The 18,639-nt window shown below is 40.5% G+C and overlaps 1 protein-coding gene and 1 long non-coding RNA gene across 5 annotated transcripts in view; both read right to left on the bottom strand.

The window, feature by feature from the left end:
* LOC117203168 (uncharacterized) overlaps positions 1-2,331 on the bottom strand; it is a 44,282-nt gene extending 41,951 nt beyond the window's left edge. Inside the window, exons 1-2 of the long non-coding RNA XR_007475508.1 lie at positions 1,623-2,331; positions 852-1,227 (exon numbers count right to left, since the gene is read on the bottom strand). This is a non-coding gene — a long non-coding RNA (uncharacterized LOC117203168). The remainder of the gene's footprint in view (positions 1-851; positions 1,228-1,622) is intronic.
* Positions 1-18,639, bottom strand: part of SPG21 (SPG21 abhydrolase domain containing, maspardin) — an 82,258-nt gene that overhangs the window by 47,872 nt on the left and 15,747 nt on the right. For 3 of the 4 annotated variants that reach the window (XM_049705916.1, XM_033437143.2, XM_033437142.2), the window contains exons 5-8: positions 9,585-9,665; positions 8,550-8,695; positions 6,458-6,566; positions 5,591-5,782 (exon numbers count right to left, since the gene is read on the bottom strand). In XM_049705916.1, coding sequence (XP_049561873.1) covers positions 5,606-5,782; positions 6,458-6,566; positions 8,550-8,695; positions 9,585-9,665 — 513 coding nt within the window. In that variant the 3' untranslated portion in view covers positions 5,591-5,605. Of the gene's footprint in view, positions 1-5,590; positions 5,783-6,457; positions 6,567-8,549; positions 8,696-9,584; positions 9,666-18,639 lie in introns of those variants that run through there. The other variant, XM_012534802.3, reaches the window with a different exon arrangement.

Genomic DNA, 18,639 nt, shown 5'->3' with positions numbered 1-18,639 from the left:
CTAACCAGTACCCTAATCGTAACCCGTACACTAAAACTAACCCATACCCTAACCCTAACCCGTTGTCATACCCTAAGCTGTACCTTAAACCATACCCGTTCCCTAACCCTTACCCTAACCCATACACTAACATTAACCCATTCCCTATAACGTACCCTAATCCTATCCCGTTTTTGTACCCTAACCTGTACCCTAAACTGTACCCATTCTCTAACCCTAACTCTAATCCTTATCCTAACCCTTACCCTAACTGGTACCCTATTCCTAGCCCGTAAAACACCACTAACCCGTAGCTTAACACGTACCCTAACCCGTTTTCGTACCATAACCCTTACCCTAACTCGTACCCTAATCATAACCTATACACTAACACTAATCCATACCCTAAAACGTACCCTAAACCTAACCAGTTATCATATGCTAACCTGTACTCATTCCCCTAACCCTAACTCGTATCCTAATCATAACCAGTACACTAACACTGACGCGTACCCTAAACAGTTGTCGTACCCTAACCTGTACCTTATCTGGTACCCGTTCCCTATCCCTAACCCTTATCCTAACCCTTACGCTAACTCGTACCCTAATCCTAATCCATACCCTAAACCGTACCCGCTCCATAACCCTAACCCTCACCCTTACCCTAACCCATACACTAATGCTAACCCCATACCCTAACCCTTACCCTAAGTCGTACCCTAATCCTAACCCGCACCCTAACACGTACCCTAAACTTAACCCATTGTCCTACTCTGACCTGTACCCTAAACCATACCCGTTCCCTAACCCTAACTCTAACCTTTATCCTAACTCTTACCCTAACCGTACCCTAATCTAGCCAGTACACTAACCCGTACCCTAAGATGTACCCTAAGCCTAACCCTTTGTCGTACCCTAATCTATATGCTAAGCCGTACCTGTTCCCTAGGCCTAACCCTAACCATAACCCTTACCCTAATCCTTACCCTAACTGTACCCTAATCCTAACCTGTACACTAACACTAATCCGTACCATAACACGTACCCTAAGCCTAACCCGCTGCAGTACCCTAAACCGTACCCAACGCTAACACTAACCCTTAATCTAACCCTTACCGTAACCCACACCATAATCCTAAACAGTAAACTAAAACTAACCCATACCCTAACATGTACCCTAACCCTAAACCATTGTCGTACCCTAGCCTGTACCCTAAACCATACCCGTTCCCTAACCCTAACCCTTACCTTATCTGTACCCTAATCCTAACCCGTACAATAACACTAATCCATTCCCTAACCTTAACCTTACCCTAACCAGTACCCTAACCCTAACCCATATGCTAATACAAATCCTTACCCTAACCCAAACCCATTGTACCCCAAACTGTACCCTAAACCTTACGCTAACCCATACCCTAATCCTAACCCGTACACTAACGAATACCCTAACACGTACAGTAACCCTAACCCGTTGTCGTATCCTAACCTGCATGCTAAACTGTAACCGTTCCCTAACCCTAACCTAACCTGTACCGTAATCCTAATCCGTACACTAACAATAACCCGTACCCTAACCCTACCCGTTGTCATACACTAACCTGTACCCTAAACCGCACCCATTCCCTAATTATAACCCGTACACTAACACTAATCTGTACCCTAACCCTAATCCTTTGTTGTACCCTAACCTGTATCCTAAACTGTACCTGTTCCCTAACCCTTACCCTAAACAGTACCCTAATCCTAACCCGTATACTAATACTAACCCTTACCCTAACACGGACCCTAACCCAAACCCATTGTTGTACCCCAAACTGAACCCTAACCCGAACCCAAAACCTTACGCTAACCCATACCCCTATCCTAACTTGTACACTAACCCATACCCTAACACGTATGCTAACTCTAACCTGTTGTCATAACCTAACCTGCACCCTAAACCTTACTGGTTCCCTAACCTTAAACCTAAACCTAACCCATACCCTAAACCTAATCCGTACACTAACATGTACCCTAACACGTACCCTAACTTTACCCTAATCCTAAGACATACTGTAACCCTAATACGTTTTGGTACCCTTACCTGTACCGAAACCGTACCCGTTCCCTAGCCCTAACCATAACCCGTACACTAACCCTTACCTTAACCGTACCCTAATCCTAAACCGTACACTAACACTAGTCCGTACCCTAACGGGTACCCTAAGCCATTGTCGTACCCTAACCTGTACCCTAAACCGTACCTAACCCTTACCCTAACCCTTACCTTAATGGTACCCTAATCCTAACCCGTACACTAACATTAATCCTTACCCTAACACATACCCTAAGCCTAACCTGTTCTCGTACCCTAACCTGTACCCGAAACCGTACCCATTCCCTAACCCTTTACCTTAACCAGTACTGCAATCCTAACCCATACACTAAAACTAACCCATACCCTAACACATACCTTAACCCGTTGTTGTATCCTAACCTGTAACCTTAACCGTACCCGTTCCCTAACCCTAAAACTAAATCTAATCCTTACCCTAATCCTTATCCTAGCCCATACCCTAATCCTAACCCATACACTAACGCCCATACCTTAACACGTACTCTAACCTGTACCCTAACCCGTGCCCGTTCCGTAACCCTAACCCTCACCCTTACCCTAACCCGTACACTGACACTAATCCATACCCTAACACATACCCTACGCCTAACCTGTTGTCGTACCCTAACCCTTACCCTAACCTGTACCCTAATTCTAACCTGTACACTAAAACTAACCCATACCCTAACATGTACCCTAGCCCTAACCTGTTGTCGTGCAATAACCTGTACCCTAAACTGTACCCGTTCCCTATCCCTAACCAAAACCCTTACCCGAACCGCACCCTAATCCTAACCCGTACCCTAACACTAGTTGGTACCCTAACATTGGTACCCTAACATGTACCCTAAGCCTAACCCGTTGTCGTACCCTAACGTGTAACCTAAACCGTACCCGTTCCCTAACCCTAACCCATACCCTAATCCTAAGCCGTACACTAACACCAACCCATACCCTAACACATACCCTAAACCTAACCCGTTGTTGTACCCTAACCTGTACCCTAACACTAACCCTTAACCTAACACTAAGCCGTACCTTAACACGTACCCTATCCCTAACCCGTTTTCGTACACTTACCTGTACCCTAAACTGTACCCGTTCCGTAACCCTTACCCTAATACTTACCCCCCCACCCGCCACGCATTCCTTTCAACAGACATGGCTGAACCCTTCTAGAGCCCTCTTGCTCTAGACTCTAACTCCAATGTCAAACATTAATACAGATTTTTTTGCCAAATGTCTCTTGCACTGTTTAGCGGAAAAAATTCTACCATGAATTTCCTTTGTCCTCAAACATAAGTAAATTAACAGAATATTAATAGCAATCTTTTTTTTTTTCTGGCTGAGTTGGGTCTTCGTTGCTGTGTGTGGGCTTTCTCTAGTTGCAGCGAGCGGGATGTGGTGTGTGGCTTCTCATTGCAGTGGCTTCTCTTGTGGAGCACGGGCTCTAGAGCGCAGGCACAGGAGTTGTGGCGCAGGGCTGGGATCTTCCCGGACCAATGATCCAACCCATGTCCCCTGCATTGGCAGGCGGATTCTTAACCATTGAGCCACCAGAGAAGTCCCACGAACAATCATTGAAAATACTAATTTCAAAAAGATCACGAAACCCCAAAAGAACTTATTAATTTAAAAACAGTTATAGGGACTTCCCTGGTGGCGCAGTGGTTAAGAATCCGCCTGCCAACGCAGGGACATGGGTTCATGCCCTGGCCTGGGAACATCCCACATGCCGCAGAGCAACTAAGCCCATGCGCCAAAAACTGAGCCTGTGCTCCGCAACAAGAGAAGCCACCGCGATGAGAAGCCCGCGCACCGCAACAAAGAGTAGCCCCCGCTTGCCACAACTAGGCCCGGGCACAACAATGAAGATTCAGTGCAGCCATAAATAAATAAATTTATAAAAAAAAGAGAAAAAAGAAAATTTTATTAAAAAAATTAAAACAGTTATATAAGTAGCATATACTCAGTGAAAAAGAATTCAAAAAAAATTTTTCATAGTATAAGATAAGAAGTCCAAACCCTTTTCTGGGGGAGCCACTGTTAGAAGTTTGGAATATATGACTCTAGAATCTTTCAGTATTCATACAAATTTATGTTTATGCACGTGCAAAAAATTATTCAAAGTAATTTAAAAGAAACAAAAGAACCCATGAAAATAAAAATAGGTGCATCTCCACCTTGCTAAAACTTGTAGACAGTTTTAAGTGACTATGTACCTAAGTTGTGAACATAACTTTGAAAGGGCAGGCAGAGCAAATGCCCTGTGAGGACCATATATTTCACTGAGAGTACTGAAAAGCCTGCTCTGTGTCATGGTAAATGTTGGAATTATAGTGGAGAATGATAAGTTCTTGTACATGTTTGTAATGGATAATTTCCTGATAAAAATCAGTTCTTAAACATACCATGTTACTTGCACTTAGGAATAAATCCATTATGAGACAGAACAGTTATGTGATTAAAATAAAAAGTCAAAGCCACAGTGAGATACCACTTCACATCCATTAGGGTGGCTACTACTACCAAGAAAAACAGAAAATAACAAGTGCTGGAGAGGATATGGAGAAATTGGAAACCTTATGCATTGCTAGTGGGAATGTAAAATGGTACAGCCCCTGTGGAAGACAATAAGGCAGTTCCTCAAAAAGTTAAATATAGAATTACCAAACATTTCAGCAATTCTACTTCTAGGTATGCACTACCCAAAAGGATTGAAAGCAGGAACTCAAATGGGTATTTGTACACCAATGTTCACAATAGCCAAAAGGTGGAAACAACTCAAATGTGTCAGTAGATGAGAAGATAAACAAAAGGTGGTATATACGTACAATGGAGTATAATTCAACCTTAAAAGGGAATGATACTGTGACATGGATGAACCTTGAAAACATTATGCTAAGTAAGTGAACCAAGCCAGATACAAAAAGATAATTAGATGATTCCACTTGTATGAGGCATCTAGAATAGGCAAAGTCCTAGAGAAAAGAAGTAAGATAAAGGTTAGTAGCAGGGCTTGGGGGGGGAATGGGGAATTATTGTTTAATGGGTACAGAGTTTCAGTTTGGGATGATGGAAAGTTCTGGAGATAGATAACAGTGGCAGTTGGACCACACTGTAAATGTATTTAATGTCACTGCTCTGTACACTTAAAAGTGATTTAAATGGTGAATTTTGTTATGTATATTTCACTACAATTAAAAAATATATAAGAAGCAAGTTTTTGTGTTAGACTTTATGGAATTCTTGATTCTCTGCACTCACGAGGCACCTTCACTTTACTGCCCAGATTTGTACTTTCGGCTAAAGAGCAATATCTGTTGATGGGAATAGCAAAGCAAACCAAAATGGGTCAGGACTACCATGTTTGTTTAAATTTCCTTTGATTTCAATGGTGTTATTCCTGCCAGGAAAAATACAGGATAAGCAATAAAAGATTATTTTGGATTTGAAAAAGCTGGGGGGTAAAAATAAAGAAAACCCAAGGCAGTGTCTGAAGAGGCACACTGAAAACTCACAAACTAATTACAGGGGGGTCTTGACATATACATATAGAAAGGGCAAAGCATCTATTTTACTTAAAAGAAAACTTACGTCCATGATGGTTACAGGGATGTCCCGAATTTTATGAGGTTCCACATAAGAATTTTGACAATTCAGGGTAAGTCTTGAAGCCAGTTCACTCTGCCCCAAACTTTCCAGCTGCAGAAAGAAACAAACAAAGGTGAATTTTTTAAAAATTAATTTTGTTTGTACATTTACATTAAATCCACAGATAATGTCTGTGCTTAGAAATGGTATTATGTGTGGTGGGGCCAGTATGGTCACCACTGAGGAAACACAGTGTATTTGAGACCATAACTGGGCCTTGCAAGTGGTGACATTTTTCTGTTCTGGGCACCTGGCCTTCCACAGCCCTCAACCTGAGCCGACGCTTCCACCAGGTGCCTGTGGGCGCCAAGCCAATTCCAGCAGCTCCAAGAGGACAGGCAGACATTTAAGTAGAGGCCTCCAAAGAAAAACGTCTATCCCAGTAGTCCCTAAATGCAAGTCCACAGACCTGCTCCATCACACTTACCTGGGGAGGTGGAAGAGGAGGGGTGAGGTAAAAACACAGATTCCCAGTGCCCTCGGCCAGGGATTCTAGTTCAATGGTCTGGTGTGAGGCCTTAGAATCTGTATTTTTAAAAGCTCCCCCAAGTGATTCTGATGAATTACTCAGCAGCAGGAATATCTGTCTGGACGTAGTAAAGTTAATATGGAAGAACGCTTAACAAATACCTCTGGTACACAGTGAGACAGGTATTTCTTCAGGAACCAAGCAGACATGAAAATTCCGAGTACAAGGTGTCCCCACCCCAAGGCCATGATCCTTACCCTGTCCACCATGAAATCAATGGCATCAGCCATCATAGGGTCCACTGGGCCAGATGAAAAGTTTCCAAGAACGATTTTTTTGAGCATAAATGACGGCATTAGCCAAAAGCTGTTAAAAAAAAAAAAAAGACCTGATAATTTAAATTTCCAAGACTACACATAAATGGCAAATATTCATTCAACACTGAAGCTTCGTATTAGCTAGGTACTTGGTACCTAGAGATTAAAAAAAACCTAGTCCCTTCCCTTTAAAGAGCTAGTTTTGAAGCACCTAGTTTTTGTATACATTTTCTCAAGCTCCGAGTTATGGTTTAATATGATCCAACTTTTGGGGATTTGGAATAATTATAAGCAATATTTCAAAAATGCCTTTACAGAGGTAGACATTCTGATGATTCCGAGATTTTATTTTCTATTTGGTCTTATTCCAATGGCTAACCTATTTGCGGTAAACTGAACACTTACCATATCAGCCTTAAGGTTTATATCACCTTTTGATTAAAGATAGATTTCAAAATAGGAAAATCAGAGTTATTATACCTCCTATTGCTACTACTGGGTTCAATTGGGCTAATTCAAGGCAATTCAGTCTTTCTGTATTTCTATATGTGATCTGTCATTAGTATTTACTCCACTAATTACACTGAGAGCCATTACACAGGGTAAACATGAATTTCTCTACCCTATGCTGAAAATGACTTATAAAAGGTGTAGACCAGGGACTTCCCTGGTGGTCCAATGGTTAAGACTCCATGCTTCCAATGCAGGGCACATGGGTTCGATCCCTGGTTGGGGAACTAAGATCCCACAGGCCGCAGCCGAAAAAAAAACAAAAAACAAAACAAAAACCCACAAAACACGTGCAGACCACCTTCTGATGCATATTCTCAGTGGGCTTCCCTCACAAGGACCAGACAGCCATCTTTCAGTCACCTTCAGTGATCTTTCTAAGTTCTCTACCCCACAGCTCCTTATCTTCTAAAGGTGATGCTGCCTAGGTGTGCTCTGTAGAGGGCGCATCCTCTTGGCTCTGTTTGCCCCTGCAGCCTCTGTGTGGCACACGGTAAGCACTCAGACATTTGATAAAAAGTAGCTGATATGCAAGAGCACAAACGAAGTGGGGGAAGTCTTGGCTTCTGACAATTAAAACATGAAAAATCATCAAAAATAATCAATGACTTAGTGCATTATCTGGACATGAAGTATCTGTGTCTGATGTATACAAGAAATTGCTGCACGAATGCTGAGTAAACAACTGAGAAAATATCAGGAGAAATATTTTAAAAATCAGAGTGAATGTTGAGTAGATGTGAAAACCATGAAAACAATGTTTACCTAGAACATTATATGAAAACCAATCTGATCACACAGGTAGGTTTAGTTACTAGGTTGCTTTCTGCGGTAGAGCCTAGCCTTGCTAGCAATGAAAGAAATATCATGAAGTCAGCTTTAAGGTACCATTAGCCATCTATCAAGTTAATTAAAATGATAAAATCAGTAAAGGCATGGTTCAGAGGAAACAGGTACCCCACTAGTTGCCCCACAAAGCATTCCACCATTTCCATCTTTCTAAAAAGCAGACTAACGTTGTAAAAGTGTCAAGATGTGCAGAACATCTGCTGACAGACTAAATGCTCTAATCTCTCCCTTTTGGGGAACATGTCTCAAGAAAATAACTCAGAAAGGGAAGGAACAAAAGTAATTTATACAAAGATTTACAGTAGAACATGATGAAAAATTGGGAGAAGCCAAAGGCCTTAAAAAACTACAACAGGACTGTGTACACAAAATACTAAGTGGAGCAAGCAGAACACAGTATCAGTTACATATGCACTAAACTGTAAAGGCATGTGAACATATAGTAAATAAAGCTAGACAATGATTTAGAGTAGTGGAAACAACTGAATTTAGAACTCTTTCTATTCTTTTCTTTTCCAAAGGTGATTGTTTCTAATTTTAAAAGCCAGGGTGGTTTCAAAAGACACAAGTATATATGGCCTCTCCCTCCCTAATGCATTGAAAAACCAAAAGCCAACATTTTCAAAATTCCACTGAAAATAAAAAAATGTTGGTTGAATGTTTACATTCTTACCTGTTTGCAGTCCATGTTTGGTTAAAGATAGAAGTGTCACTGAAGGAATTGCAGAGGATGAGAGAATGGACTCTGGGAGATTTGTGAGTGTATTCAGCAAACTTCTGGGCCAAAAAGCCTCCCAAAGAAGCCCCAAAGAGATGAACCTAATTGGAAACAAACACAAGGATCCTAAAAACAATGATCTTGAAGTATCAAAAAAAATTCTTTTAATTATCACCAACCACAGAATACAATGTCATCACCAGTCATTAGACTGAAATATTTACAGCAGTTAGAAGTTTAGAAAATACTGTATTTAAATGCAATGTCTACACCCTGTCAAGAAAAAATACAACTGTGCATATAAATTACACAAGTTAAAAAACATTATTCATAGATTACATTAGAAAATTAAACTACTTTGTCATTTCTGTTTAAGAAAACTATGATTCGGTAATTCCACTCCTAGACATGTACCCAAGAGAACTGAAAACATCTGTCTACACAAAAACTTGTATAAGAATGTTCATAGCAACATTACTCATAATACCTAACCAATGGAAACAAACCAAATGATGAATGGATAAATAAAATGTGTTATATCCATACAATGGGATATTATTTGACAATAAAAAGGAATGAAATATTGATATAATCTGCAACACTGATGAACCCTGAAAGTGTTATGCTAACTGAAAAAAGCCAGTCACAAAAGACCACAGATTACATCATTCCATTTACATAAAATATCCAAAATAGGCAAATCCATAGAAACAGGGCTCCAGGGAGGAAGGGTGGGGAGTGACTGCTAAGTATGGGGTTTCTTCTAGGGGTGGAAAAATGTTCAAAAATTGACTGTGGTGATGGTTGTACATACTGTGAATATATTAAAGAACGGTGAATTATACACTTTAAAAGGGTAAACTGTACAGTATGTGAATTCTATCTCAAAAGAGCTGTTATTAAAAAATAAAAGACAACACCAGGCTTAACAATGTATCAATAAATGTTGCATTAAAATCACATGTGAGTAATTAGTTTCAAGGGACTCACTTTATCCAACTGTAAATGGTCTAAAAGTTTTCTGAATCCATCACAGAATTCAAGATGGTCCCAATAAACTGGATACTGCAACTAGGATAATAACAATAAATTTAAAATTTATTTTAAAAACTGTAGAGATAAAATACAACTCATATATATCTGAAAAATTTAGGACTTTCATAATAGCATTTCTCATTTGCTTAATCTCTGCTCCTCATTCAAAATATGTGGAAAATAAGCTCTCATCTTATCCTAAACGTCAAAATTCACATTTTATCTAATAGAACTTAAAAAATAAAAATAAAAAAGCACACTTTAGTGATATTATGTACACAATTTTAAGTCACATCAATTTCCTTTCCAAATAGCTAAGAAACTCTGAGGTTCAAGGATGAACAGAGCAGAACCCATTCAAATAAAGAAATTCTTTTTCCCCTTTAAACCAATTTCGTTCTAAATTATGTCTCAGGAGAACTAGAAATAAAATCTGTTCTAAGGAGAGTTTCCTCTCTTTCTGGTAGCATTTCTTTAAGGCAGTATTCAATAAAATTGTTCCTCTACTTTTAATGACTTAGTCATTCTAACTGATTTCTTGTAGTACTTTTGTTTGTGACCAAAAATTTCAGATGCTTGACCCTAAGTAGCCTATTAATGTTGACAATAATGAAGAAAAAGAAACACAAGTCATTAATTCCTTTCTAGGAGACTCAGGCTTGTCACCTAAGAGTTCCCCTCTCTTTAATACATGTAAAACCCATCTTAAAGGCTTGCTGTTTTAAGCACTTAGATTCATTTTGCCACTGACATATCACTGGGATAGATACTGCCATGTAAATTATGGGATAATTTCAGATATGATGTAATATGTTACTTTTACTATTAAAATTCCACTTGTGGATAGGATTCCACTTTTCTGAAGCAGGATGGAGAACAGACTCTCCTAGCTGCAAATTTGAGAATTTGAGTCAGATGACAGCCTAAAAGAAAGGAGATGACATTTTTGAATCCTTTAATTTAAAAATGTCTGTGCCTTACGGAGTGTAGCAGAGCTGAGGTGTCAAGCACAGCCATTTCACACTAGAAACTCTGGCTTGAAGTACCAGGTGGAAGGCCTCTGCATGCAGGACTCTATGAGCAAGTGAGACTGGAAGCACAAAGGGAAAAAAAAAAACTGGAGACAAGATGGTGGAGAAGGACTTGAGCTCACCTCCTCTTATGAAAACACCAAAATCACAACTAACTGCTGACAAAAAAAACTTGAGCCTACCAAAAAAGATATTCTATACCCAAAGACAAAGAAGCCATAACGAGACACCTGAGGAACAGAGACCACAAACACAGAAAATTAGACAAAATGAGATGCAGAGAAATATGTTCCAGATGAAAGAACAAGACAAAACCCCAGAAGAACAACTAAGTGAAGTGGAGATAGGCAAGCTACCTGAAAAAGAATTCAGAGTAATGATAGTAAAGATGATCTAAGATCTTGGTAAAAGAATGGAGGCACAGATCGAGAAGATACAAGAAATGTTTAAGAAAGAGCTAGAAGCTTTAAAGAACAAACAAACAGAGATGAACAATACAACTGAAATGAAAAATAGAATAGAAGGAATTGATAGCAGAATAAATGAGATAAAAGAACGAATAAGTGAGTTGTAAGACAGGTTGGTGGAAATCACTGCTGCAGAACAGAATAAAGACAAAAGAATGAAAAGAAATGAGGACAGTCTGAGAGACCTCTGGGACAACATTAAACACACCAACATTCACATTATAGGGGTCCCAGAAGAAGAGGGAGAGAAAGGGCCTGAAAAAATATTTGCAGAGATAATAGCCAAAAACTTCCCTAACATGGGAAAGGAAACACTCAAATCCAGAGAGTTCCATATAGGATAAACCCAAGGAGGAACACACCAAGAAATGTATTAATCAAATTTATAAAAATTAAAGACAAAATATTAAAAGCAACAAATCATATACAAGGACTCCCCATATGGTTATCAGCTGATTTTACAGCAGAAACTCTGCAGACCAGAAGGGAGTCGCACAAAATATTTAAAGTGATGCAACCCAGAATACTCTACCCAGCAAGGCTCTCACTCAGATTCGACGGAGAAATGAAAAGCTTTATGGACAAGCAAAAGCTAAGAGAATTCAGCACCACCAAACCTGCTTTACAACAAATGCTAAAGGAACTTCTCTAGATGGAAAAGAAAGGCCACAACTAGAAACAAGAAAATTACAAACGGGAAAGTTCACCAGTAAAGGCAAACATACAGTAAAGGTAGGAAATCATCCACACACAAATATGATATGAAAACCAGCAATCATGGGACTTCCCTGGTGGTCCAGTGGGTAAGGCTCTGTGCTACCAATGCAGGAGGCCCGGGTTCGATCCTTAGTGGGGGAACTAGATCCCACATGCATGTCACAACTAAGCATGCCACAACTAAGAGTCCACATGCTGCAACTAAGAAGTCCGCATGCCGCAACTAAAAGATCTCACATGCTGCAACAAAGATCCCGTGTGCTGCAACTAAGACCCAGCACAGCCAAAATAAATAAATAAACAAACAGATAGATAGATAACACCAGCAATCATGAGAAGAGAGTACAAATACAGGACGTTAGAAATGCATTTGAAATTAGGAGACCAGCACTTAAAACAATCTTGTATATATAGACTGCTATAACAAAACCTCATGGTAACTGCAAACCAAAAATCTACAATAGATACACACACAAAAAAGCAGCAGCAATCCAAACAAAACACTAAAGATAGTCACCAAATCACAAGAGAAGAGAATGAAAGAGGAAGGGAAGAAAAAAGATCGACAAAAACAAATCCAAAACAATTAACAAAACAGCAATAAGAGCATACATATCGATAATTACCTTAAATATAAATGGATTAAATGCTCCCACCAAAAGACACAGACTGGCTGAATGGATACAAAAACAACACCCATATATATGCTGTCTACAAGAGACCCACTTCAGACATAGGGACACATACAGACTGAAAGTGAGGGGATGGAAAAAGGTATTCCATGCAAACGGAAATTAAAAGAAAGCTGGAGTAGCAATTCTCATATCAGACAAAACAGACTTTAAAATAAAGACTGTTACAAGAGACAAAGAAGGACACTGCATAATGATCAAGGGATCAATCCAAGAAAAAGATATAACAATTGTAAATGTATATGCACCCAAGATAGGAGCACCTCAATATATAGGCAAATGCTAACAGCCATAAAAGGAGAAATTAACAGTAACACAATAATAGTAGGGGACTTTAACACCCCACATACATCAGTGGACAGAACATCCAGACAGAAAATCAAATAAGGAAACACAAGGCTTAAATGACACATTAGAGCAAATGAACTTAACTGATATTTATAGAACATTCCATCTGAAAGCAGAATATACATTCTTCTCAAGTGCACATGTCCCATTCTCCAGGACAGATTACATGCTGGGCCACAATGCAAGCCTTGGTAAATTTAAGAAAACTAAAATCATATCAAGCATCTTCTCCAACCACAATGCTATGAGATTAGAAATCAACTACAAGAAAAAAACCTGGAAAACATAAACACATGGAAGCTAAACAATATGTTACTAAACAACCAATGGATTGCTGAAAAAATCAAAGAGAAAATCAAAAAATATCTAGAGACAAAAGAAAATGAAAACACGATAATCCAAAACTGATGGGATGCAGCAAAAGCAGTTCTATGAGGGAAGTTCACAGCAATACAATCTGACCTCAGGAAACAAGAAAAATCTCAAACAACCTAACCTTACACCTAAAGCAATTAGAGAATGAAAAACAAACAAAACCCAAAGTTAGTAGAAGGAAAGAAATCATAAAAATCAGAGCAGAAATAAATGAAATAGAGATGAAGAAAACAATAGGAAAGATCAATAAAACTAAAAGCTGGTTCTTTGAAAGGATAAACAAACTTGATAAACCTTTAGCCAGACTCATCAAGAAAAAAAGGGAGAGGGCTCAAATCAATAAAATTAGCAATGAAAAAGAAGTTACAATGGACACCACAGAAATACTAAGGATAATAACACACTACTACAAGCAACTATATGCCAATAAAATGGACAACCTAGAAGAAGTGGACAAATTCTTAGAAAGGTACAATCTTCCAAGACTGAACCAGGAAGAAATAGAAAATAAGAACAGACCTATCACAAGTACTGAAATTGAAACAGTGATTTAAAAACTTCCAACAAATTAAAGATGATACAAATAGAGGGAGAGATATACCATGTTCTTGGATTGGAAGAATCAACATTGTGAAAATGACTCTACTACACAAAGCAATCTGCAGATTCAATGCAATCCCTATCAAACTACCACTGGCATTTTCACAAAACTACAACAAAAAATTTCACAATTTGTATGGAAACACAAAAGACCCCGAATAACCAAAGCAATCTTGAGAACGAAAAACAGAGCTGGAGAAATCAGGCTCCCTGACTTCAGACTATACTACAAAGCTACAGTAATCAAGACAGTATGGTACTGGCACAAAAACAGAAAGATAGATCAATGGAACAGGATAGAAAGACCAGAGATAAACCCACGCACATATGGTCACCTTATCTTTGATAAAGGAGGCAGGAACGTACAGTGGAAAAAGGACAGCCTCTTCAATAAGGGGTGCTGGGAAAACTGGACAGGTACATGTAAAAGTATGAGATTAGATCACTCCCTAACACCATACACAAAAATAAGCTCAAAATGGATTAAAGACCTAAATGTAAGGCCAGAAACTATCAAACTCTTAGAGGAAAACATAGGCAGAACACTCTATGACATAAATCACAGCAAGATCCTTTTTGACCCACCTCCTAAAGTAATGGAAATAAAAACAAAAATAAACAAATGGGACCTAATGAAACTTCAAAGCTTTTGCACAGCAAAGGAAACCATAAACAAGACCAAAAGACAACCCTCAGAATGGGAGAAAATATTTGCAAATGAAGCAACTGACAAAGGATTAATTTCCAAAATTTACAAGCAGCTCATGCAGCTCAATAACAAAAAAACAAACAACCCAATCCAAAAATGGGCAGAAGACCTAAATAGACATTTCTCCAAAGAAGATATACAGACTGCCAACAAACACATGAAAGAATGCTCAACATCATTAATCATTAGGGAAATGCAAATCAAAACTACAATGAGATATCATCTCACACCAGTCAGAATGGCCATCATCAAAAAATCTAGAAACAATAAATGCTGGAGAGGGTGTGGAGAAAAGGGAACACTCTGGCACTGCTAGTGGGAATGTGAATTGGTACAGCCACTATGGAGAACAGTATGGAGGTTCCTTAAAAAACTAAAAATAGAACTACCATATGACCCAGCAATCCCACTACTGGGCATATACCCTGAGAAAACCATAATTCAAAAAGAGTCATGCGACTTCCGGGAAGATGGCGGAAGAGTAAGACGCGGAGATCACCTTCCTCCCCACAGATACACCAGAAATACATCTACGCGTGGAACAACTCCCACGGAGCACCTACTGAATGCTGGCAGAAGACCTCAGACCTCCCAAAAGGCAAGGAAGCCCCCACGTATGTGGTTAGGGCAAAAGAAAAAAATAAACAGAGACAAAGGGATAGGGACGGGTCCTGCACCAGCGGGAGAGCTGTGAAGGAGGAAAGGTGTCCGCACACTGGGAGGCCCCTTCGCGGGCGGAGACTTTGGGTGGCGGAGTGGGGGAGCTTGGGAGCCGCGGAGGAGAGCACAGTAACAGGGGTGCAGAGGGCAAAGCGGAGAGATTCCAGCGCAGAGGATCGGGCCGACCGGCACTCACCAGCCGAGAGGCTTGTCTGCTCGCCCGCCGGGGCGGGCGGGGCTGGGAGCTGAGGCTCCGGCTTCTGTCGGAGCGCCGGGAAAGGACTGAGGTTGGTGGCGTGAACACAGCCTGCAGGGCGTTAGTGCACCGCGGCTAGCCAGGAGGGAGTCCGGGGAAAAGTCTGGACCTGCCGAAGAGGCAGGAGACTTTTTCTTCCCTCTTTGTTTCCTGGTGCACGAGGAGAGGGGATTAAGAACGCTGCTTAAAGGAGCTCCAGAGACGGGCGGCTCGCGGCTAAAAGTGCGGAGCCCAGAGACAGACATGAGGCGCTAAGGCCGCTGCGCCGCCACCAAGAAGCCTGTGTGCGAACGCAGGTCAGTGTCCACACCCCCTTCTGGGGAGCCTGTGCAGCCCGCCACTGCCAGGGTCCCGGGATCCAGGGACAACTCCCCCGGGAGAACGCACGGCACACCTCAGGCTAGCAACGTCATGCCGGCCTCTGCCGCCGCAGGCCCGCCCCACACTCCGTGACCCTCCCTACCCCCCCACCGCCACCCCGGCCTGAGTGAGCCAGAGCCTCCAAATCAGCGGCTCCTTTAACCCCGTCCTGTCTGAGCAAAGAACAGACACCCTCGGCGACCTACACGCACAGGCGGGGCCAAATCCAAAGCTGAGCCCCTGGGAGCTGTGAGAACAAAGAAGAGAAAGGGAAATCTCTCCCAGCAGCCTCAGAAGCAGCGGATTAAAGCTCCACAATCAACTTGATGTACCCTGCATCTGTGGAATACATGAATAGACAACAAATCATCCCAAATTAAGGAGCCCTGTGGATGAAAGGCTCTTGGTGCTGCAGCCAGGAGTCAGTGCTGTGCCTCTGAGGTGGGAGAGCCAACTTCAGGACACTGGTCCACAAGAGGCCTCCCAGCTGCACATAATATCAAACAGCGAAAATCTCCCAGAGATCTCCATCTCAACGCCAGCACCCAGCTTCACTCAACGACCAGCAAGCTACAGTGCTGGACATCCTATGCCAAACAACTAGCAAGACAGGAACACAACCCCACCCATTAGCAGAGAGGCTGCCTACAATCATAATAGGTCTACAGACACCCCAAAACACACCACCAGACGTGGACCTGCCCACCAGAAAGTCAAGATCCAGCCTCATCCACCAGAACACAGGCACTAGTACCCTCCACCAGGAAGCCTACACAACCCACTGAACCAACCTTAGCCACTGGGGACAGACACCAAAAACAACAGGAACTACGAACCTTCAGCCTGCAAAAAGGAGACCCCAAACACAGTAAGATAAGCAAAATGAAAAGACAGAAAAACACACAGCAGATGAAGGAGCAAGATAAAAACCCACCAGACCTAACAAATGAAGAGGAAATAGGCAGTCTACCTGAAAAAGAATTCAGAATAATGATAGTAAAGATGATCCAAAATCTTGGAAATAGAATAGACAAAATGCAAGAATCAGTTAACAAGGACCTAGAAGAACTAAAGATGAAACAAACAATGATGAACAACACAATAAATGAAATGAAAAATACTCTAGATGGGATCAATAGCAGAATAACTGAGGCAGAAGAACGGATAAGTGACCTGGAAGATAAAATAGTGGAAATAACTACTGCAGAGCAGAATAAAGAAAAAAGAATGAAAAGAACTGAGGACAGTCTCAGAGACGTCTGGGACAACATTAAACGCACCAACATTCGAATTATAGGGGTTCCAGAAGAAGAAGAGAAAAAGAAAGGGACTGAGAAAATATTTGAAGAGATTATAGTTGAAAACTTCCCTAATATGGGAAAGGAAATAGTTAATCAAGTCCAGGAAGCACAGAGAGTCCCATACAGGATAAATCCAAGGAGAAATACGCCAAGACACATATTAATCAAACTGTCAAAAATTAAATACAAAGAAAACATATTAAAAGCAGCAAGGGAAAAACAACAAATAACACACAAGGGAATCCCCATAAGGTTAACAGCTGATCTTTCAGCAGAAACTCTGCAAGCCAGAAGGGAGTGGCATGACATATAGAAAGTGTTGAAGGAGAAAAACCTGCAACCAAGGTTACTCTACCCAGCAAGGATCTCATTCAGATCTGATGGAGAAATTAAAACCTTTACAGACAAGCAAAAGCTGAGAGAGTTCAGCACCACCAAACCAGCTCTACAACAACTGCTAAAGGAACTTCTCTAGGCAAGAAACACAAAAGAAGGAAAAGACCTACAATAACGAACCCAAAACAATTAAGAAAATGGGAATGGGAACACACATATCGATAATTACCTTAAATGTAAATGGACTAAATGCTCCCACCAAAAGACACAGATTGGCTGAATGGATACAAAAACAAGATGCATATATTTGCTGTCTACAAGAGACCCAGTTCAGACCTAGAGACACATACAGACTGAAAGTAAGGGGATGGAAAAAGGTATTTCATGCAAATGGAAACCAAAAGAAAGCTGGAGTAGCAATTCTCATATCAGACAAAATAGACTTTAAAACAAAGACTATTAGAAGAGACAAAGAAGGACACTACATAATGATCAAGGGATCGATCCAAGAAGAAGATATAACAATTGTAAATATTTATGCACCCAACATAGGAGCACCTCAATACATAAGGCAAATACTGAGAGCCATAAAAGGGGAAATCGACAGTAACACATTCATAGTAGGGGACTTTAACACCCCACTTTCACCAATGGACAGATCATCCAAAATGAAAATAAATAAGGAAGCACAAGCTTTAAATGGTACATTAAACGAGATGGAGTTAATTGATATTTATAGGACATTCCATCCAAAAACAACAGAATACACATTTTTCTCAAGTGCTCATGGAACATTCTCCAGAATAGATCATATCTTGGGTCACAAATCAAGCCTTGGTAAATTTAAGAAAATTGAAATTGTATCAAGTATCTTTTCCAACCACAACGCTATGAGACTAGATATCAATTACAGGAAAAGATCTGTAAAAAATACAAACACATGGAGGCTAAACAACACACTACTTAATAACGAAGTGATCACTGAAGAAATCAAAGAGGAAATCAAAAAATACCTAGAAACAAATGACAATGGAGACACAACTCAAAATCTATGGGATGCAGCAAAAGCAGTTCTAAGAGGGAAGTTTATAGCAATACAATCCTACCTCAAGAAACAGGAAACATCTCGAATAAACAACCTAACCTTGCACCTAAAGC

The sequence above is a fragment of the Orcinus orca genome, chromosome 2, assembly GCF_937001465.1.
Source record: "Orcinus orca chromosome 2, mOrcOrc1.1, whole genome shotgun sequence".
Classification (NCBI taxonomy): Eukaryota; Metazoa; Chordata; class Mammalia; order Artiodactyla; family Delphinidae; genus Orcinus; species Orcinus orca.
Note: the sequence above shows the minus strand (reverse complement) of the source record. Positions and strands in the feature narration are given on the sequence as shown.